General features: G+C 37.3%; 2 protein-coding genes across 3 annotated transcripts in view; both read right to left on the reverse strand.

Moving 5' to 3' along the window:
• LOC126964928 (protein CLP1 homolog) overlaps positions 1-23,532 on the reverse strand; it is a 261,415-nt gene that overhangs the window by 169,265 nt on the left and 68,618 nt on the right. The window lies entirely within an intron of this gene.
• LOC126964917 (protein sel-1 homolog 1) lies at positions 74-21,604 on the reverse strand. Of its 2 annotated transcripts, none has more exons than XM_050808238.1 (14): positions 21,155-21,604; positions 19,448-19,584; positions 16,192-16,282; positions 15,328-15,551; positions 13,701-13,896; positions 13,105-13,241; positions 12,458-12,583; positions 11,438-11,560; positions 11,076-11,181; positions 8,593-8,741; positions 6,690-6,855; positions 3,455-3,644; positions 1,763-1,967; positions 74-651 (listed from the first exon to the last, which is right to left on the reverse strand). In XM_050808238.1, exons 1-14 carry the CDS (start codon positions 21,390-21,392, stop codon positions 511-513), a joined length of 2,229 nt encoding a protein of 742 aa, XP_050664195.1. In that variant the 5' UTR covers positions 21,393-21,604; the 3' UTR covers positions 74-510. The 2 variants fall into 2 exon arrangements, with proteins under 2 accessions (XP_050664195.1, XP_050664194.1); XM_050808237.1 differs by having other exon boundaries at positions 74-663.

Here is a 23,532-nt window from a genome sequence, read left to right on the forward strand (position 1 = left end):
CCACATATTCTCAGCTCAACATTTCCGATGTCGATTTTATGTTTTTAAATGGATGAATAATAAAAACCAAAAATATAATAATAAATAGTTTATTTACAGTGTTTTTATAACAGAATCCAAGCAAGAACATTCACTAGTTTACAAAAAATCTGAAAATTATTTGGGCTTAATATAATTCTGTTATCTAATTCATACAGAAATATTTTTCTACTTACATGGATACTAATAAGTCAATGAGAGATCATTTTGACTACATATTGCGTTCATCTTTTCACAAAATAGTTTGAACGATAGCCCAGATTTAGACAGTATCACTCGTCAAAAAAATTCCTGGGATTTCATAACAGCTTTATTCAAAAATATAACTACAAAAAAAATATTTTATAAATATTCAACAAAGTATTGGCCAATGATTTCTGTAGCCACTGCCTAAGGTCATTAAAAAAAAAGTCAATATTGACATTTCGTGTATAGTCTGTGTCCTGACACACTAGGTGTCACAAGGGCAGCTCAGTTAGCGCCGGCGGGCTGGCGAGGTCGCCTCAAGTACAGCACTAGCGCCAGGGCTGCCGCCAGTAACGCGATCAAGTACACGTCCCAGTTGCACAGGAGGGTCGACTCGCCCGTTATAAATATAACGGCTAGCGGACTCTGCAACAATGTCTAAACAAATTACACATTTTCAAATGCGATCTCGACTGAAAATCAAAATTGTCACGAGAATTTAAGAAATGCAAACATTTTGCACATTTTAAGGAAATATTATCGACATGCGACGTTGATCCCCACTTGTTTTTTTTTACGTCAAGCAAAGTTACCTAAAACAATGACTGCAATTGGAAATTAAAGAAAATAACACATACAATGAATGATACACATTTTGTCAATTTTATCTCGACTGCTTTAACACAAGCAGCCCGAATTTAAATATATAATATAGACAAGTGGCCTTGTAAATACTTGATAGCAACTGAGAACAGCTGTCTTGGGCATATCTGCATTACCAGAGTTTGGTCTATGTGACCAGAGTACGCCCTATGCTTTATGGTCCCAAAGTAGTAACAATTATGTAAGGTGCTGGCTAATATTATGCTTTTATTAAATAAAGGCATTTTTCTTCTCAAGATTGCTTGAAATTCTTTTGGATGCCAGTTACATTACTACTACCGCTACGGAAACAAAAGGCGCGCTGAGAGAAAAGTAGCTATTATGAGCCGAATTCCACCTTCGCAACACACGTCTCCACGTTAGATATCGTCTTCACCATCTAGATGTGTGGCGTTCGCCCATAGTGCGGTTTTCTCCTTCTTTGCCCGATGTTTCCAAAACGATACATGGGCACCTTTAAAAAAGTGTGTGTGTGTACTTATGTATGCACGCAAGAAGTTATACTTCCTTGGCCTAACGAAGCAAAAATCATTAAAATGATTTATTCCTCGTACTATTCTACTTTCTTAGAAAGAACAATTTTGTAAAAATCTTGCAATGATGGCTTTGATAATCAATTATTGAATAATGAATACAGCTGTATGAGCTTGAACCCTTTGCCTGTCGTTATAATGGACAAAACCAAAAAAAAATAAGGAATGACGCAAACGTTGGAAAAATTTTAGGAACTCCAACCTGTTACTTTTGTGATATATATAGATATAGTGATTCGCGCGCATCTTAAAATTTCACTTTCATAATTTTTTCAAAACGCACCTAAAGAAGGGTAATATCAAAAATCTCGTACACCTCGCTAAAAGGCAGGTTTACTTACATCCAGTACGGAGGACATGGCGGTGACAGCTGTGAGCCTCGCGAGAGCCAGTGCAGCTGGTAGCCTGGCGTCAGGGCTGGCTTCAGCGGCCAGGTCGTAGCAGCGCTTGGCCAGGTGGATGTCACGCGACAGCCCCAACCCGCGTTCGTGCATGTAGCCCAGGTTGAACGTAGCCTGTGCGTTGTGGAGGTTCTCTGATGCTATCCTGCAGATTAACAATTGTGCAAAGAGTTTCAACAGACAGCCACATTCTTATACATTTTCGTTTACGCGCGTTCCACACTACCGGAACGTCGCGCACCGTATAAAAAGTAGGATATTCGAATCCCCGCCATTTTTCTTTGATATTTTTATTGTATTTTTTTTTTACAAAAAATGAGCTATTCAAGTTTTGACAGCACACCGCCAGATATTTTAAATGCTGCAAAGAAACATAATATTGATGTAAATTTTAATAATTGCACTAAGTATACAAAATGTAAATTACTACTAAAATAAATAATTCTTTCATTAATACTTAGTTTTTTTGTATATAAACAGTAATATTAGGTTTCTACTAGGACTGGCTGTTTTAATGTTAGCAGTAAGCAAACTGTTTCAGAATCTTTTAGAGGATGTGGGTTTATCACATGAGGCGAAGATGAGTGTGATAATAGTATCATATGAGTGTTTTAATACCTAATTATCAACAGTTGCTTACAAGACTTTATCTACACCCAGAATATGAATCCTCTATAAAAGATTCTGAAACAGTTAGCTGTTTACTGCTAACATTTAAAAAGCCAGTTCTCATAACCATAATATCATCCAAAAGAGTGTTATTATGAAAACGGATGATATAATGTTGCACTGAATTACAACACTCGTTTGGTTGATGTAATGGTTATTAGTACATTGGGTATTTAATGTTGGCAATTAGCTAACTGTTTAAAACCGAACTAAAAAATATAAAAAAAAAACATTTTGAAATTAACATCAATTCCTGCCTAATAGAAGAAAGATGAAATTTATATAAATTAACAAAAATGTTATTATGAAAATTTAAAAAATGGAATAATTTTAATCAAATTAATGTAGTGTCATCAAGTTTGACGAAATCTGGCCGTTTCAAGTGGGTCTAAATCGCGCCCAAATAAGTTGGTTACAAACAAACAAACATACATACAAACAAATGTATATATATAATTTGTATAATTATGGATTTCCGCAAAGTAACGCCTACTTCAATATATTTTTTTTTTAAAAGCGTGTAGAAAGGTCAAAATCTTAGCCGTTTATGGTTTACAACACTTTTCTGTGAGCTCTTGTACTTCTTATTGTATTTATTTCAGTTTGAGTTGCGTGTTATAATAAGCGGGCTATCTCTCACTAAGATCATTACCAGTGGGAGGCTCCCTTGGACAGGATGCCGGCTAGATTATGGGTACCACATTGGCACCTATTTCTGCCGTAAAGCAGTAATGTGTAAACATTATTGTGTTTCGCTCTGTAAGGCGCCGTACCTAGGGAAATTACTGGGCAAATGAGACTTAACATCTTATGTCTCAAGGTTACGAGCGCAATTGTAGTGCCGCTGAGAATTTTTGGGCTTTTTCAAGAATCCTGAACGGCATTGCATTGTGAGCATGGCGTATCAATTACCATCAGCTGAATGTTCTGCTCGTATCGTCCCTTATTTTCACTAAAAAATACCTGTAGTGATGCGCAGCGGCCTCTAGATCCAGGGCTGTCCCGAGTCCGTAGTAGTGGTAGTCTCCGAGCTTAACACGTGCCGCGGCACAGCCCTGGGCCGCAGCCCTTGACCACAGCTGCAGCGCACGGGACCACCGCTCACCTTTACCGGGCGACGAAGGAGAATCCGACCCGAACATTCGTACCTCACCTAAAAAAATCAGTACTGCTTCGTTTAAAATTTAAATTTTATTATTTCCTAGATGTCCTGATTTTATTGAAGTTTTCTTCTTGAAAAAAATGATGAGAGTGAAATTTTAAGATGCGCGCGCACCACTATTGCACAAAAGTAACAGGGTGAAGTTGGTTCCTAAAATTTTCTGACGTTTGCGACATTCGGTAATTTTGTCTGGTTTCTTCGTCCATTATTAGGACAGGCAAAGAGTTCAAGCCTATACAGCCGTATTCATTATTAAGATAATAATTAATTGTCAATGCCATCTTTACAAGATTCTTACAAAATTGTTCTATCTAAAATTGTAGAATACCACGAGGAATAAATAATTTTAATGATTTTTGCTTCGTTAGGCCAAAGAAGTATAACTTCTTGCGTACATACATAAGTACACACACACACAATTTTTTTTTTGGTATATTGTGTTATGGGTCAGTATAGCTGATATTAATACCATCTTTGTGCAATGCCATGTGTAGAGGTCTTTTCGCGCTATTTATAAGCTAGGTCCTAGAATAGCCCTATAGAATAATTACGAAAAATTATAAAGAAATAAACATTTTAACTGTCGTATGTCAATAAATATCTTATTGATAATACTACCTATTCCAAAAAGTATGCCTCAGATCTGAGAAGAACGGGCGCAAGAAACTCAGCGGGCCTCATTTTTTTCCATAAAAAATATGGTTATAATGTAATATCATACAATTAAACTTATTATTTAATAGCCTGATTAAATTCATTTATGTTATAGCAAACTTTACCACACAAACGTTTTTAACATATCTTTTAAATTTCATAAAACATTTGTTTTGAACATTTTCTGAAATCTTGTTATAAAAGTGTAAATCTTCTTGTTAATACGTCACCTATATATAGCCGTATGAATGCTGTCAATAATCTGAAGCTGTCCCAATATACCCGATAAGACATTCTTATCGACTTATAGTGGTACGCGTGAATTGAAATTTCCATACAAACTTCTATCGCTGGGAAGCTGTACGTCGTCCCATTGTCAGACAGCGTGTACGGATAAGTTGAGTTACCGTCGACAAGTTTATTGGGACAGAAAATTCAACGATAGTTACAATTTTTATCTCAAGCAAGAGATAGACTGAATATTGGGAACGGCCGTAAGCCAACATTTATCCAAGGGTTTGTTTGAAGAAAATTTGTGCAAGCCATGTATTGCAGTGTTACACTTTAGATCGCGATACCAAAGCTAGTAATATCTTATATATATATATATTTCTTGTGTGCGTGTGTATGTCACTGAACTCCTCCTAGACGGATGGACCGATTTTGATGAAACTTTCTGTGTGTATTCAGGTGGATTCGAGGATGGTTTAGATTCACAATCGAACTACCTCCTAAACGGCTGGACCGATTTTTATGATATTTTTGTGTGTTCCAGTGAATTTGAGATTGGTGTGTGTCTTCAGGTGGATTCGAGAATGGTTTAGATTCACAATTAAACTACCTCCTAAACGGCAGGACCGATTTTGATGTTTTTTTGTTTGTTTCCGTGAATTTGAGTTTGTTTTAGATTCTCAATTCCTTTCATATTATATAATTCTCCTACTCATGTGTATGTTAGTGAACTCCTACTAACGGCTGGACCGATTTTTCAAATTTAAGACGTATGTACAGGACAACGTCTGTCGGGTCCACTAGTAACCGTATATTATCATTACATAGTATAAAACAAAGTCACTTCCCACTGTCTGTCCCTATGTATGCTTAGATCTTTAAAACTTGGATGGATGGATTTTCATGTGGTTCTTTTTAAATAGATAGTGATTCAAGTGGAAGTTTATATGTATAATATAGTAGAAAAACACTGATAATTTTGGAGGTTTCTAATTAATATGATGTAATCAATAAACACATTTTTCGCGCTTACAATGCCAGCGCTAGCTGAACCCACTAGATCAAAATAAATTACTACAGTACACCTTAATATGGTCTACAAAAAAGTCAGCGATGGTAAATGTCTATTTACTTTTCAAATCCAATTAAATATCTTAAATACATTGTGCATTTAATATAGACCATAACGGCATGTAATTTAAATTAATATTTTCGAAGATATTACTGATTTATAATGCAGGGATATAGAGGGGTTGCGGCGGTACCGGCCGGGCTTACATTAGAATGATTATCATCAAGTTTATTGCAGTCTATGAAACTCATTTTTGTATTTCATCGTCGTTTATTGTTGATATATTCATAACGTCATCACTCGGAAATAACATTATATGTATTCGCGAAAATCACACTTCGCGAAACATTTCATTGACACCGGTCAAACGTGTATACACATACATGTGAAAAAGGATTTCGCTTGAATGTGTTAGAGCAATTAGAAATAATTAAATACAAAAATAACATGTTAAGATTGTTGAATGAACAAACAAAATTGGTCCCTTCACCATCGTTACGTAACTCTTACGGGGGTAATACGTCACAACAACCGACCAATCACAGCGCGTCATTTCATGGGACGAGTGTAAAAGAATGGTTTCCGGCTCATTTAATTCGGTATCGTGCCAGAGTTTGGCGAGTCGACACTTGAGGATACCTCGTGTCAAATTGTTTAAAGACAAATATTAGCGGAATTAACACTAAAGAAAACTCAAAACATTTTTTTATGAAAATAAGGGTCGAGACGAGCAGGACGTTCAGCTGATGGTAATTGATACGCCCTGCCCATCACAACGCAGTGCCACTCAGGATTCTTGAAAAACCCAAAAAATTCAGAACGGCACTACAACTGCGCTCGTCACCTTGAGACATAAGATGTTAAGTCTCATTTGCCCAGTAATTTCACTAGCTACGGCGCCCTAGAGACCGAAACACAGTAATTGCTACACATTACTGCTTCACAGCGCCGTTGTGGCACCCATAATCTAGCCGGCATCCTATGCAAAGGAGACTCCCACTGGTAACGTTTGGTTAATTTTTACCTTTTGACAGAACAAAGTCTGCCGGGGAAGTTGTAATAATATAAAATAGACTCACCCTCGTCCAGTAAATAGGCGGCGTTGGTCTGCGCGATCTCGTAGCCACGCTCAGCCAGCGCTAAGTACTGCAAAAACGCGGCGTCCGAGTCGCGCGCGCGGAACGCGGCGTGTGCCAGCATCAACCGAGAAGACCACGGCCCGCGCTCACACACATTTTTGAACAGCTGCCGGCACACAATAATTTTTTTTATATGTAAGAGGGGGCAAATGGGCAAGAGGCTCACTGGATGGGGAGAGGTGAGGCAACCGCTCATGGACATCCGCAAAAACAGGTGTCAAGAAATGCGTTCCCGGCCTACAGAGTATGCTTTTTTCTTGAAGTTCGCTAAGTCTTATCTGTTCGGGAAAACCGCAGCCGGTAATTGATTGGACAAAGTGGCTGTGCGAGGGAAGAAATTTCCACCAAAACGCGGAATGCCAGACGTCAACGTGATGCGGGTGGCACTTTGCACTTAATGTCCGGTGGTGGAATTCGACCGCTGGAATCAACACGAACAGTCAATCACTCCCCGTGATACATGCGGTAGAAGATGCAGAGAGAACCCAATTATATTAAATATGATGACTAAAACATAAGCGATGGTTGGTTCTTGTTTCCCGTGACTTATTGATCTAAAAAAAACTATGCTAGGAATAATTTGGTTGTATGTGCAATGAAAATTCCTTGATAAGCATTCTGTGGCAGAACGCTACACGTCGAGATGGTGACGACGATATTAAGATTTGTAGTAAACGGTTATGTGAGGCTTATTAATTACATTATATACCCCCTTATTCATAATCGTCCGCTAACTTTAAACAGCCGCTAAGGAGTGTTTTTTCTCATTATGACTTAGGTCAATAAGAGAAGACAGAGTGAGAATTAGCATTGCTTTAAGTTAGCAGCCTATTATGAATAAGGGGGTTAATGTATAACCAACATAAAAGTGCCTACCTATAAAGAATCCCACTTGTTAAACATTGAATGATGCAACTTCAGTTCACGATCGGTCCAGACATTCAATGGTCTAGTTAGGACCAGTTGGCTGTGACAGATCGACCTGGTTTTTTTAACCGACTTCAAAACGGAGGAGGTTCTCAATTCGATCGGTATTTTTTTTATGTATGTACACCGTTTACTCTGAGATTTGTGATCCGATTTACGTAGTTCTTCTTTAGTTCAATGCGGAATAGATGCCATTTGGTCACATAAAAATGTTTATATAGTTTGGGCAAATTTCATTTTTCAAACTTAATATGAGGAAGATTTACAGCACTATTTACGAAATATATAATCAATCACTTAAATGACATTATAGGCCAATATTACTTCACAATTAAGTATTATAAAATAAACAGGTATTACGTCAAAAAAATGACTAATAAGAATTTTTTTTTGAATTCGATTGAAACTATTCAAAGTGATAAAGTGCGCAGATCTGATAATTACGCTGTTTCGTCTGTAGTTGTACTTCACTAGCGTTCAAAAAGAAGGTGCGATAACAATTCGGGACAGTCAACTGACCCACTAGCGATTTTCATCAAAAACAATATATCTGCATATGCTGCGTCTTCTAGACAAAAATAGGAAGCTGTTGCTAATTTTAATGGTGGTAATGTAATACTATTTTTACCAATAATATCATATTTTGTTGTGATTATTTTTACTACATTATCTCTTAGCATTTCATTTATCATAGTAATTGTGTATGTCTAGGGTCTTTTAATAGGCTTTACGTTGGTCTGATTAAAGGTAGCAGTAATTATTAATTGTGTAAGGTTTATAATATTGTGAAGAGAAACCACAAAAATATTTGCATGTCTGTCAAGACCAAACATGTGGCATGCCTATTCTTAAATTTGTAACAACTTTACTTGTGAATGTTTCCGGCAAATAAAGAACTTAGACTTTGAGTGAGTACCTCGGTGGCCGTGGTGCACGAGCGCATGACTCCCAGCCCCTGCGCGTGGAGCTGCGCCAGGTGGTAGAGCGCCAGCACGTGGCCCGACTGTGACGCCAGCGAGAAGTACTTGTTGGCCTGCTTGAAGTCGCGCCGCACGCCGGTACCGCCTATGATATCACGGACACGGTTTATGTATGGCAACGAGTAACTTCTGACCATAACAGAGATAAAACTATCTAATGTTAGTGGCTACTAAGGCTTAACATATTTTAAATCCTATACTAAATATTCTGAAACAGTTAGCTTATGGCCAACATTAAAACACCCAATGTTCTAATAACCATTAGGTACATCATCCAAAAGAGTGTTGTAATGTTGTACTGAATTTCATAACAACACTCCTATGTTTTTTTTATCCCTTCATTCGCAAATAGTTTCAACATACAGCCACATTCTTATTGCTCGATGCGTGGTATCTGTATGAATTTCAAAAAAAGAACATTTTCGTTTACGCGCGCTCCACACTCCCAGGACGTCGCGCGCCGTAAAAAAAAGTAGGTTATTCGAATGCCCGCCATTTTTCTTCGACATTTTTATTGTTTTGTTTACAAAAAATGAGCGATTCATTTTAAACGCTGCAAAAGAATATTATATTCGAGTGAATTTTAATTATTGCACTATACAAAATATAAATTACTACTAAAATAAATAATTGTTTCATTAATACTTAGTTTATTTGTATATAATCAGTAATGAATAGCTACTAGGACTGGTGTTTTAATGTTAGCAGTAAGCTAACTGTTCCAGAATCTTTTAGAGGATTCATATTCTGGCTGTAGATAAAGTCTTGTATGCAACTGTTGATAATTAGGTATTAAAACACTCACGTGATATCCACATTCGTGTTTTAATACCCCTTATTACACAACAGTTGCATAAATAACTAATATATAATCAACATTATCAAAATGAGTTCAAGAACCGCACATTATGACCACAATAAAAATAGACTGTTAAAACAAATTTCATATCTGTGACAATGGTATTATTGCTAAATAATAACATATTCTATAATATTTCATTCAAAATTCGAACATTTCTAAATTGTCAAATTTGACAAATCTTTCACGTTAATAAGAAATGGAACGATATGATAGTTGGGGCGGACTCTAGTTTGTCTCTGAATTAAAAAGAACTATGACAGCTGCCAGAAAACTTGCAATTACTGTTTAAAATGCATGGTGGTCATAATATGCGGCTCTGGAATGCATTATGGAGATACCATTTATTGCATCAAACTATCTTAAAAGATGTATGACATTTGCAATACCAGAGGCATAACATACAAGGTGGAATTATAGTAAGCATGAAGGATTTAGTTTTTCAAGGTTAGTTGGAGGAGTTCGAATCTCCTACAGACCGAAATAAATGCATCCGTTAAAATGCTAATTTGTATTAGAATTAAAAAGCGACACTGACCGGCCCCTAACGACACAGCGTGAGACTACCACTGCAAGTTATATGATAGACTAGCTGACCCGACAAACGTTGTTTTGCCATATCAATTATTTTTAGATTTAAATCGTTTCTTGAGCATTGAAACATTACTTTATTTTTCTAATAAATCAGATTTTTTCTAAAATAAACGTAGCCTAAGTAACTCCTTATTACATCAGCTACCTGCCAATAAAAGTTTTTTTTTAAATGTTGTTTTGGTGGGTGTATATACATATATTCATATACATGTAGTAAAAACGGTTATTTCAATATTACAAACTTGGTAAGCGCGCTCAGACAGAATCCGAAAGGCGCGGGTTTGAGTCCCACATCGGTCATGCTACAAATTTAATTTTATTATTAATTCCAGAAGTGAGGGTTGCCACTTTAACATAACAAATTGTTTAGATTTGAAATAGCGACATCTGAAGTAAAATTCCTAATCTTATACCTTTAAACGACCAATTCTTGTATACATATATAATCTGAAACACGGAAACGGCTCCAACGATTTTCATAAAATTTTTCAAGGTTTCAAGTTTAAAAAATGTAGTTTTATCCTATGATATATGTATTTATTTTAATGAGAAACAGCAACATTAACATTAGAATACAATGGTAAATTTCCCCACTTACAAGACTATAATAGCTCAGATGGGACATTGGGTGATCCGGAAAGCAAAAGACCCCGATTCGAATCCAGATATCCTATTAGTTTTTATTTTGTTCAAGTTTTGTACATTCTTAAAAATCCGAGCAAGGCTCGGACGTCCGGATATTATGCAATTATTGGTGTTGATCAGGTTATCAACTGTTAAGTAGATCCTGTATAGATGGAGCTGAACAAGACAGACAGAACATTCTGAGAACATGTTGAACAAGACATACCAAGATTTACGAACCGTACGTCACTCGAATGGTTGGCTCAGTTGGTAAGAGCGCTGGGACGGAGAGGCGCGGAAAATTTAAATTGTTTGATAAATAGGTTTAACATTGTAACATACTGAAATACAAGAAGCCCAGGTGTAACTGTCCTTCCGCCCACCCTTGGTTGGCAGCCATCGTGAAGTACTTGAACGCCATCTGTGGATCTTTCGGCACCCCACGGCCCTGGAAGTATTTATATTAGGTTAAAAATACCAATTGTAAGTGTAGGTAATACTTAATGTTTTTTAAAGTCAAAGTCAAAAATATTTTATTGACATAAAAATCAAAATATTGTTCGTCAACGTCAATCACTAAATAAACAATTCAGATACATATTTATTACACAAAAGTTTAAACATATACATATTTTTAAAATAATGCAATCCGGTAAAACCATATAAGGCTGAACCATAAAATATATAAAAAAAAAAGTTATTACCTGCAAGTACATCAGTCCCATGCCACTCTGACCGATCGGATTGTTCAATTCGGCAGCTTTCTTGAAGTAGTTCAAAGCGGTTTCGTTGTTTGCTTGAATACCGTCACCACCCTCCAGGTATATCTGTAACAATATACATACATACATAAAATCACGCCTCTTTCCCGTAGGGGTAGGCAGAGACTACTTCTTTGCACTTGCTACGATCCTTACATACTTCTTTCGCTTCGTCTACTTTCATTATTCCTTTCATACATGCTCTTTGGTTTAGGTTACTCTTGACCTCGCCTTTTTTCAAGACGTCCATGATTTGATCTTGAAACGTCCGCCTAGGTCTACCGCTTCCAACACTTTCATTCACACTGGCCTTATACACTTTCTTCGTCAATCGTTCTTCATTCGTTCTCTCGACATGTCCAAACCATCTCAGCATACCTTTCTCAATTTTTGTCACAACATCTTCTTTCAGACCACAACGTTTCCTTATCTCACTATTTCTTATCCTGTCACTCAGTTTAACTCCTATCATACTTCTCAACGCTCTCATCTCAACTGCATTTATTCTGCTTTCATGTTTCTTCTGCCATACCCAACTTTCACTTACGTACATGAGTGTTGGAACCAACACCTCCTCATGCACAGCCAAACGAGCCTTATTAGACACCTTCTGCCCGTTCATAAAGGAGTGCAAAGCTCCATTCACCATGTTTCCTGTAACATAACGTATAACAATATCCGACCGATCAAAATTTATCGGTCTAAAGGCCCAGTAGTCCCTGAGCCTGAAGCATACTGATATCATTATGACTGAAATAAATAACTTTTAGTTAATGCAATACTTATAAATAATAATAAATATTGCTATTTGCGATACAAAATTCATCATTTAGTCACTTCTTCACTCAGCCTCAGACAAACTGACAATATATCAGAAAAAAAAATTATTAGTAAGAGGGACATAATTGCTAACTTCTTCGCCCCTGATTACAAATTGTAGGAATGTAAGGCTAACAAAGTCACCTTCCCGAGATATCCGTGAGCGATTGAGTTGCCCGCACTGGCTGCTTGTTGGAAGTAGTGAAGTGCTTTTTGCAGGTCGAGGGTCACCCCACGACCACCTTGGAAGTGCAGCTGACCTAACCCCACCTGTAAAATTCAATTATATATATTCGGATCGAAGGACCAAAGATTATTTGGTTCCGTGAAGAGATAAACGGATGAGACTTTGTCCGATTAGAAGCATGAAGTTATTAAACCTCCAATATCTTAATAACATTTATCACCCGCTCTTGGTGAAACTGTAGCATTCATTGTATGCCGCCTATCGAGCTCAATAAAACATTTTTTGATTTATAAGTTACAAGACGTTATTTCATTCATTATACAATGTTAGTCGACTTTACAAAATATCATCTGAAATTGAGCCAATCAAAATATAAGACTTTTAATTCGTTAGTTAATCCCCATTTTGGTGAGGATATGATATAAGAAATGCATTTGACGTTCAGTAAGTGATTATAAATCCTATTTGCATTAAAAAATATTTGAGTTTGAATTGAATTTGAATCATGTCAGGTGTTGTTTAAGTGCAGTTAAAAAAACAAAGAACTGTTGTAACTTAAATCCTAGAAAGATGTTCCAAAAGGAGTTGTGGAGTGAGTTATTACCTGCGCCTGCACATCTCCTTTCTCGGCCAGCAGCTGGTAGTACTCAATGAGGTCTGTATCGAGAGCGCCCTCTCCCTCGTCCGTGAGCCTCGTGCGCTGAACCGCACCGCCGCCGGTGTACGTTACCTGTCGCGCCACTGGTCACAAACAAAGTAAATCAACTATTTTTCTGCTTACCAACTTATGGAATGATCTTCCATGCGCAGTGTTACCAGGACGATACTACATGGTTACTTTTAAAAAAGTGCGTACAAGTGGATAATAGTAGAGTTTATATTATGTGCATAAATTAATAACTAAACATTGTTTTCTCCTATTAATTTCAAATATTTAAATAAAAAAGCTGCAAAACTTTAAAAAAAATATTGTTTTAGGCGATTTTGCGGAAAAACATAATTATGCAAATTTTTTGAGTTATCTTACTTGACTTCACTCGCCACACTCTGGCATGAGACTAATAGTTTCGTGCCAGAGTTTGGCGAGTCAACATCTCCTGAGGATGTCGCGTCTAGAGGCAAAACACGTGTCGAATTGATTGAAGAACTATAAGCGAAATTTACATTCAAGATAACTAAAATAATTAAGATAATACATACCTTTACTAGCGACCCTCATATACAGTTGCAAAGCAAGGTTGCAGGAGTTGGGCACAGTGACCCCCTGCCAGTATCGGTAGCCAAGAGCCATCTGCGCGAAGTCGCTGTCACCGATTGCGCCCATCTGGTAGTATACAAGCGCCTTCGCTTGCGACACGGGAACTCCCAATCCCGTCGCGTGAAGAAAACCCAAGCCCTAGGAAAGGGTTGAATGTTCATTTTACTGTTTTTTTATTATTTTATGTGTGGGAGAGAAGAATTATTAGCTCTCTTGTACAAAAGGAATCACAGAATTTTTTTTTCAAGTGTCGGTGGCGGAAATATTAGAGCCGATCTCCGCCACGTAGATGCCACCGCCAATGAGTTTTCGCATATCATTTTTTTCTTAAACACGGTGAAGGGAACATCGTAAATGTCTAAAGGGAAATCTACACACACCTTTCAATAAATACTAAAGTTAGCTGTGTGTGCCACTCGACTATAAGACATAAGGCTGAAACGAGCTTAAACCTAAAAATGCAAACAGTAAGTAGACATCGAATTAATTCCATGGTTTGGTCATGTGGATGTAATATGGTCATTTATATAAAATGGATGGAATTCCTATTCCCAGAGTAAATAAGGATAGAGATCTGGGCGTAAGTTTTGACCATTTCAAAGATTAGGATTCGTACTGCAAAACTCTCGAGACTTCCATAATCCATTCGTAATACGATTATTATGCCCTAATCAGAAGCAAACTATAAACAAGCACCTGTGTTGGGGATACTTACGAGATAAAGTACGGACTAGTATTAGGCAAAGTGCAGAAGGCCTTCCTAAGACACCTGTACAAACGTTGCTATGGATATTATCCTTTCGGATACATATCCAACCAAATTTGTCTTAGGTTGTTTTGGTTTCAACTCCCTGGAGGTCAGGCGGACTTGCAAACAGCTAAAAAATCTTCATGATCAATCATGTCGTACACGTGTCCCTAATTCAATAATCTTCGCCCATAAAATGGCGCCCCAGCCATGGCACCTATACCGCGTTCATTGGCATCATTCAACACGCTCTTGGACAAAAATACTCAATGGGATCCATTCAATGATGGGTGGACTTCCCTAGTTAATGAAATACTAAGGTACGCGGAGAACATTTAAAAATGTATAATTAATTACAGTTATAATGATATTTATGATTATTTTGTGTGATTTGGCAGCAGGTCAAGCATCTCCTTGGAACACTATGTGGTAAATGGGTTAGATTACACACAATTATGGGAAATTTCGACATATTGGTAGATGGAAATGTCTTTTGAGCAGATATTCGTTGCACACAACTAAATGTTTTGATCAAATATGATTGCATGAGAGCAGAAATGAGAACTTTACGCCATATTGATAACTAGTAAACCATAGCAGGCATTTGGAGTAATGTTGAAGATCTGTGATAAGAAAAATGAGGGTTACTATGAACAAAGCATGTTTGCTGCTGTGAAACACCAATAGAGATATTATTACTCAACTAGCATACTTAAAAACGACCTACGCAACCATCATCATGCTTATGTTTTGGTTTGCGGGTATTCATTCCCATAACAAAGGGTAGTATGCTCCAAATTTAAGATATCATCAAAACTTACAGCATGACCCTCGGCGTGTCCGTATTCCGAGAGGCCCTCAAATATCTTTCTGGCTTTATCCAGGTTCAGCTCCACCCCTTCACCAAATATGTAAGACCAAGCCAGTTTTATCTTAGCTGGAGCATAGCCTTTTTCCGCTGCTTGCTTAACTTGCAGTATAGCACCTCGGAGGTCTGGTGTTCGCTTCTTGATTTTCAACACTGCAGCATCATAGAGTATCTTAGCTGTAAAATTAAAAAAATCAGTTACGTGACTGTTTCCCAGAATTCAAGACAGATATAACTGATACTTGAGATGATTAAGAATAAAGAAAATAATTTAAAGCATTTTACTGAGCTTATCCTAGGTACGAACCAGGGGTGTTACGGATATTTGCATCCGCATCCGCATATGCGGAACATTCGCGTTAATTCAGACATCCGCATCCGTATCCACATCCGGATCAATTGATACGGATCTATTACGGATGCATATCTGCGGATTTTTTGATGCTTTATAGGCTATAAGTATTAAGTACGACCAAACATTATTTTAGTTTTGTTCGCAAAATTTGATTAGTATAAGTTTTTAAGTATTGGTTAGTTTGTTAAGTTAATAAGTTTGTTTTAGTTTTGTTTGTTAGTATTTAATAAATACAAACAATTAAAACGATATCATTTATTCATGGACTTAAAATTGAAATATCTTTAAATATGAAATATCTTTATCTTTCCGCATCCGCATCGGCATCGGCATCCGCGGATGTGAACGTCTAATAATTCGCATCCGCATCCGTATCCGCGGATGTTAAAATATTTGCATCCGCAACAAATCTGGTATGAACTAATCTACTAAAATGAATAGCAACTGATAACAAAGTTATACCTTCTTGCATTTTAGGACTGAGGTCCTCTTCTTCCTCCTCTGGTAATGGCGCCAACTTGTTCAGAATATCTTGTGGATTCTCATAATCATTCTGTAATCAGTTGTACTCTAAGAAGAAGTAGAAAATTTAAACTAATATATTCTTATTTATTATATTTCGCCAGGGTATGGTAGGAAGCAATATATTCAAGTATATGATTTACTAATATTATTATTTGTAAGTTCATAATTTTAGATTTTCATAAATCCTGAGTTGCATGAAATGGCTTTCCTAAAATAATAATTTCACCAATAAAGCTGCATGTAACACTTATTACTGTATATATATTGATTTTAGCGTGAATACGCTCGTAAGTGTCATGGTGAATGTCTATGATGACCTCAGAAATCAATTAAAGTAATAAAACAAACAAGAATTCAAGCAGAGTAGTGATTTCTCGAATGATTGATTATTCGAACCCGGGGCCTCTAGCCCAGAAGCCAGGGTTTGCTTTATATAATAGGGGGCAAATGGGCAAGGGGTTCACTGGATGGAAACTTCTGTTAGGTAATAGTTAAGGTAATTAATTCCACAAAGTGTGCAAGGCAAGAAATTTCTTCCAAATTGTGGGAGAGCATTTTTTTACATGTGACACTATATTTAGTAATTTTTTTTTTCTTATCAGTATAATTATGTAGATTGATTTAATTGTTTTAAGATTTATTGTAGTGTTCATTGTAGTGTAGTGATCACATTAAAGTTTTCTTTCTTTCGGTCTTTCAAATCGTTGTAGAATGCCACACGGCAACACGATGCGGACGGAAAGCAAGCCTCCTCATATAAGGTGTAGAAGATGCAGAGAGAACCCACATATCTACCCCTACACACTCGAGCCGCTCTTCGTTCTATGCGGTCAAATTGAGCTGGTCCTGGGCAGCGCCCGCCCAAAGTGAGAAAAGTGCCCTATGTGAGGCCTAATTTGCACATTATATAGTTGCAGGCAGGTGGCAGATCCACCCTGGGTCGATGCGTCAGTTAAAGCAGCATCTGACTGCAAAAAACGAGCGCTGGGCTCGAAGGATTCGAACTGCAAAATTCTAAATAGGAAATATAACCGTGCCTCCAGATTTTTTAATCAATGATATGTTGGACACTTCCAAATGGGGTAAATTGAAACTTGTCCAATTTAACCCCCAGCAGACTCAGCTTTGCGCATTGACCACTAAATAAACCGCATTTCTCGTATTACCTAGTATCGGAATACTGTAATCTCGAGCGATTGGCAATTCCGCAGTCATCTGGAGGGTAAAGCCAAATTGGCTTCGAAGAAGCTGGGCGTTACAAATAGATCACGGCAAGACTTCAAGCCGGCCCACATTCTAGCGCTCTACAAAGCGCAGGTCCGGCCACATATGAAATATTGCTGTCATCTCTCGTCTGGCGCATCCCGGTATCAGCTCTATCCATTCGAAAATCACTTGTTGTTGCGTAGAGACGTCGCTTTACGTGTTTGTGTGTCTTCTACCACATTTATCATGTGTTCCGAAGAGCTGTTTCACCTGATTCCTGCCGCCAAATTGCACCTTCGCACAACACGCCACAACTTAGAATATAATCCCATCATCTGGATAAGTAGTGTTTCACTACAGTGCGGTTTACAAGGAGCTTTCTTCCACATACTAAAGCTTTAGAATGGGCTTCGCTGTGAGGTGTTTCCGGGACTGCCAATTTGGCTTCCTCTTCCAAGTGCCCATGGAACTGATGAAAATATTATATTGACACTGAGTATGTCGTTACAAGTTGTGGCAGTTGGAGCAGTGATCTCAAATTGAGGAGATCTTTTTAGAGATAAACACACAAACTTGGGTCTTCTTCGACTAAATTTTGCAGATATATGGTTAGATAGACATTGATTGATAGACCTAGATAGACATTGTAAAAACAAATCCATAGAAAAAAACATTTTTTTTTTAGTTTTTTTTTTAATGGAATAGCAGGACAAACGAGCGTACGGGTCACCTGGTCTTAAGTGATCAACGCCGCCCACATTCCCTTGCAACACCAGAGGAATCACAGGAGCGTTGCCGGCCTTTAAGGAAGGTGTACTCGCTTTTTTTGAAGGTACCCATGTCATATCGTCCCGGAAACACCGCACAAGGAAGCTCATTCCACAGCTTTGTAGTACGAGGAAGAAAGCTCTTTGAAAACCGCACTGTGGAGGACCGCCACACATCCAGATGGTGGGGATGATATCCTAACTTGTGGTGTGTCGTGCGAAGGTGGAATAGTATAGTAATATATATAGCAGACAGCAAGTAAAACAAGCAAGACATTGTAAAAATGGAACAAGGCATTATTAACACTTTAGAATTCAACTTCTGAAAATGAGAAGAACAGAAGGAACCTGGAGTTGTTTAAAATTTGTATTTAGAATCAATTATTACCAAGTCTGAGGCCTCAAGGGGGCTACATGCAACAGGAACTGAAATTATACAAGTTATACAATTTTATGTATTGCTTGAATTGATTAATATTAATATGTCAATTGTGTAAATATATTGATGTATTCTACAATTTGTAAATGATATGAATCACATAAACAATTATAGTCCTATAAACAATTAAATTATGTATTATTACGAATAAATAAGCTCTTTTGAAGAAAAGTGGGATTGATATTTGAAAATATAAGATCTGGTATTTGTGATATATTATTGAGGTGAATCTGAAGAGTATACAGATATAACATTTAAAACTAATATGGTTTCAAACACTGTTGACACATAAAATAATATTTACAAAAACTACCATATGTAATTGTAAATATCCCGTATTAAGTATAAATAACTGTGCTTCAAGTAATATATTTTTTTTGTTATGGAATAGGAGGACAAATGAGCGTACGGGTTACCTGTTGTTAAGTGATCACCGCCGCCCACAATCCCTTGCAACACCAGAGGAACCACAGGAGCGCTGCCGGTCTTTAACGAAGGTGTATGCGCTTTTTTTGAAGGAACCCATGTCGTATCGCCCCAGAAACACCCCACAAGGAAGCTCATTGCACAGCTTTGTAGTATGTGGAAGAAAGCTCCTTGAAAACCGCACTGTGGAGGACCGCCACACATCCAGATAGTGAGGATGATATCCTAACTTGTGGCGTGTCGTGCGAAGGTGGATAAATAAGATAAAAATGTCATTGGAACATCAATTTTGTTATCTTGGGTCACATCTATAAGCAAGAGCCATAATCTCTTTTTAATAATGTTCAAATTTTACCTCAGTATCACTCTTTGTACTTTTTGCACTTTCAAGCCAACCCAAGTCATCGTCTTTAAACAATGTTTGACCAGTTTTCAATGAATAAATATTCATAAATTCTAAATTTGCATTTTCTTCTTTTTCATCTTGGTCACCTAAAACAACAAAATGGACACTATAATAATTTATAAGTATTAAACAACAACAAGAGCATTCATATTCAGGCAGAGAACTTACTTACAACACTAAACAGGATTCTTAAGTAGCCTTACTAGCAAACATCACTATACAGGGTGGCCGAGAAGTTGATGTCCAAAGCTAAAATTTGAAAGCCTCATGGTGATGAGTATCCGAATCACCCCTATGTATATTCTATGCTTTTGCGTAGTTTAGGAGATAATATTTTTTTTCCCTTTTAATCCGCTTTTTTCACCTATTTGTGGTTTAGACCTTTTTTCTAATTTTTTTGAACACTTTTAGTTAATTTTAATGTTAACTATTATTAACTACAGTTGCAATAACCACATAAGAAAATATGAATAGTTTAGACAATGCGAAACTAGTTTAGAATTGAGTCGTAAGATCAAGATAACTGCTCCTGCTAATTCATAAAAAAGGTTCAAGGTATCAAAAATAAAATAAAATAAAATGAGCCTATGGCTTCTAACTATTTTTAAGAACTTCCCAGAACATTGGCAAATAAAATGAGGGAAATTCAAATTTTAGCTTTGGACATCAACTTCTTGGTCACCTGGATAGACAGAAGCTACATATACTGATATGTAGCTTCTGTCTATTCATTTTGTAAATACAGAATTTTATTATTAACTACAGTTGCAATAACCACATAAGAAAATATGAATAGTTTAGACAATGCGAAACTAGTTTAGAATTGAGTCGTAAGATCAAGATAACTGCTCCTGCTAATTCATAAAAAAGGTTCAAGGTATCAAAAATAAAATAAAATAAAATGAGCCTATGGCTTCTAACTATTTTTAAGAACTTCCCAGAACATTGGCAAATAAAATGAGGGAAATTCAAATATTAGCATTGGACATCAACTTCTTGGTAACCTGGATAGACAGAAGCTACATATACTGATATGTAGCTTCTGTCTATTCATTTTGTAAATACAGGATTTTATTTCAATAATGATGAACGCTTCAACCTAAGCAAATTGATGCTCTCTGATCTAGAGTTGATTGGCGCAATTCTGGCACTTGGTCAGAGTTCTGTCAATGCATATTATTATATATGTAGCAATAGATTACTAATAATTATGATGATTTGAGTGAATGTATTTGAAAGTTGTTAAAACAAGATATAGGACCCTACAAAATAAACCATCTTATAAACAAAATAAGGGTCAGAAGAAGGGAGAGGGTGCCATACTGCACACTTGGTTTTAGTGTATCTGAAAAATCTAGTGCCCGGGGGCACTGCCGATTTGGAAAGGTTAATAAGGTTATTAGGACTCTATACATATTTAAATACCTTGTGAATTAATTTAGCCAACTGACAAGGTCTGGACCTTGATTATAGTTCAATTATTTTGTAATTAAAAAGAAATTGTTTTCTGTGTGAGAACTAACTTTTACCTCATTCTATTAAAAAAAAACCAACTCATCCCAGGGCCTGTTGTGTTACTATGTATGAGCTACAAAGCTACACACTGCCAGGTATTTATTATATGAACTGTATTAAGTTGTGTAGACTATAACGCACCTTTAATTATTTGATCTTCCTTCAATAATTCTTTTGCTTCGCGAATAGCTTTTGCGTATTCCTGAAGAAGATTTATCTCTCGTTTCATAAGGTTGTAAGCATCGCCTTCGGTAACTGTTGTTTCTGTAGTTTCATCATTATCATTAGTCTTATCTTTTTGAGGTGATTCTGGTCCCACTAATTCCGCAGTGGTTAATAATATACATAGCATGAAAACGTAAACATGAAAGTACTTCATGATTTTTTGCCAAAAAATCCTCTAACTACAAGGTTGACGTGTCCCTTATCATAACAATGTAAAAAATTATAAATAATTTGTTAAAAGAGTTTGTTATTGAGTCCCGCTGAATTTGTTCAACTACATATTCTACTATTTACCATTCACAAATAAACACGTATATATTACAGAACAACCATTCTAATAAAACTCAAACAAAATTATCTATAATCTATTTCTAGATGTGATGTGGGAATGACAACCTATTGATAGATGACATTGTCAGCTGTTGTTATCAGCCTAGCCTTGTTGTTATCACTCGATTGTATGAAACGTGCAGTCATTGACAGATTGACAGATGACGGCTATAATCTTGTAAAAAAAAAAGGAGATAGCCGAAATCCACTCGTTTGCAACTGTTCGCTTTCAAAGTTAGCCGGATTATACTTCGTGGCCAATTGTGATACTGTAATTACTACTATTTCAAAATAATAACTGCACGTTTCATACAAAACTAAATTTAAATTTTTACAAGCAGTCCCGCCTCTTATTACCGCGTATTTAAGTATTTACATCCTCTTTATTTGTTAAGGGCTCCTTCATAGGTCTGGGTACAATAAACGTACGACTTGACGTACAATAAACAACTATACATAAGTTACTAGATTCACAATCACGCTCAAAAATTCTCTGAACCAAATCTCTACCTACGCGTCTATTAGGCAATGATTTCGTTTAATTGTGTTTCGAGTTTCAACCACACTTTGAATACAGTGCCATGCTTTAGAGACTGAGCGTTTGGCGATTAAATAAAACAACTGCTTGACTGTGAGGAATATGTGGAAGATATATGGAAGATATGATTTATTAAAAAGTTACACGATATATATACAAAATCCTTAAAACTAGTTACCCAATTACAATCGTTACTTAAAAAACATTTAAAGTTCAGAAAATACACGCCAATACTAGAGCTTACATTTTAACCAATAGTAAAACGTTTCATTCAATAAGATTTGAGAATAATATTATGTGTTCTATCACGCTCTAAAACGAATGCTATCGCAGTTTGTGTAAACTCGCGTCGAACCTCGATCATACGATGTCAATGAGCATTCCGCACCTACGGCTGTTGCTCATTGATTTAAATTGCATGAATAGCGATCGACCCCCGAGTCCCGACACTCTTTGAGTCTCGCACCTGTTACGTTCCTTCGCGGAACGTAGCTTAGTTATTATCTGTGTTAATTACCCGGTTTTACGATCGTGTTAGTTAGCACCTGTGCTGTGTTTCGCGATTCTGCACGCTAATCGTGTGTGTTTGTGAGTTGCAGTTCGTGACGTGTGTGTCTTCTCCGCGGGGGCCTGCACAGCGTGCATCGGGGTTCCGGCCCAGCCAGTACATCCAGCAAAGCTAAGTGTTAGGCTTAATTATTATTATTAATTTCTTTTAATTTTGCATACTTTATTATTATTAATATTATTTATTAATGTGCAAGTGTACAACTTAACTATAGTTGTCCACTTAATTATTATATTCCCCCTCTGCCTGACTCGGGCAGCGGGGGTTGTTGCCCGCTCAACCTAGTTATTAAATATGACAACCATGGCTTCACCAATGGTTGCCGACGAGGGCCTTCTAAGCGCCCTACTAGATAGGTTATTCACGGAGAAGATCGCTCCGCTATTAAGGAAACAATAGATGAAACAGTGGATCCGGCTATTAGAGCGAAATCCAAAAAATATAACTCATCATCTGACGTTTCGGGTTCCGACGGGTAATCCGAAATGGAATTAGGTAATGACTCCGACGCAAGCTCCGTAGCTTACCGAAGCTAGGAACGAAGCAAGGAAAGTGATCACCCGATCAGCCCGTCCGCCTGTCCTTCAGGCGTACTTTGACGCGCAGGCAACCCCTAAGGTCCCCGCGGTCAGTCCTGACCGCACGGAAGCCCCTCGGGCTTCCAGTGCTTCACCGGCCCAGCCGGAAACCGCTCTACCGTCGAGAGCGGAGAGTGTCGCGTCGGATGCTGACGGCTTCATCACCGTCAGTCGCAAGAAGAAGCGCGGTCGCGAATCGCCTTCTCTTGATGGCACACCCGCCAAGAAAGCCGCGGCCACGACTGGCTCCACTCCCGCGTCTACGCCCGCGCCCGCTAAA

Source organism: Leptidea sinapis, chromosome 6 (assembly GCF_905404315.1).
Source record: "Leptidea sinapis chromosome 6, ilLepSina1.1, whole genome shotgun sequence".
Lineage (NCBI taxonomy): Eukaryota > Metazoa > Arthropoda > Insecta > Lepidoptera > Pieridae > Leptidea > Leptidea sinapis.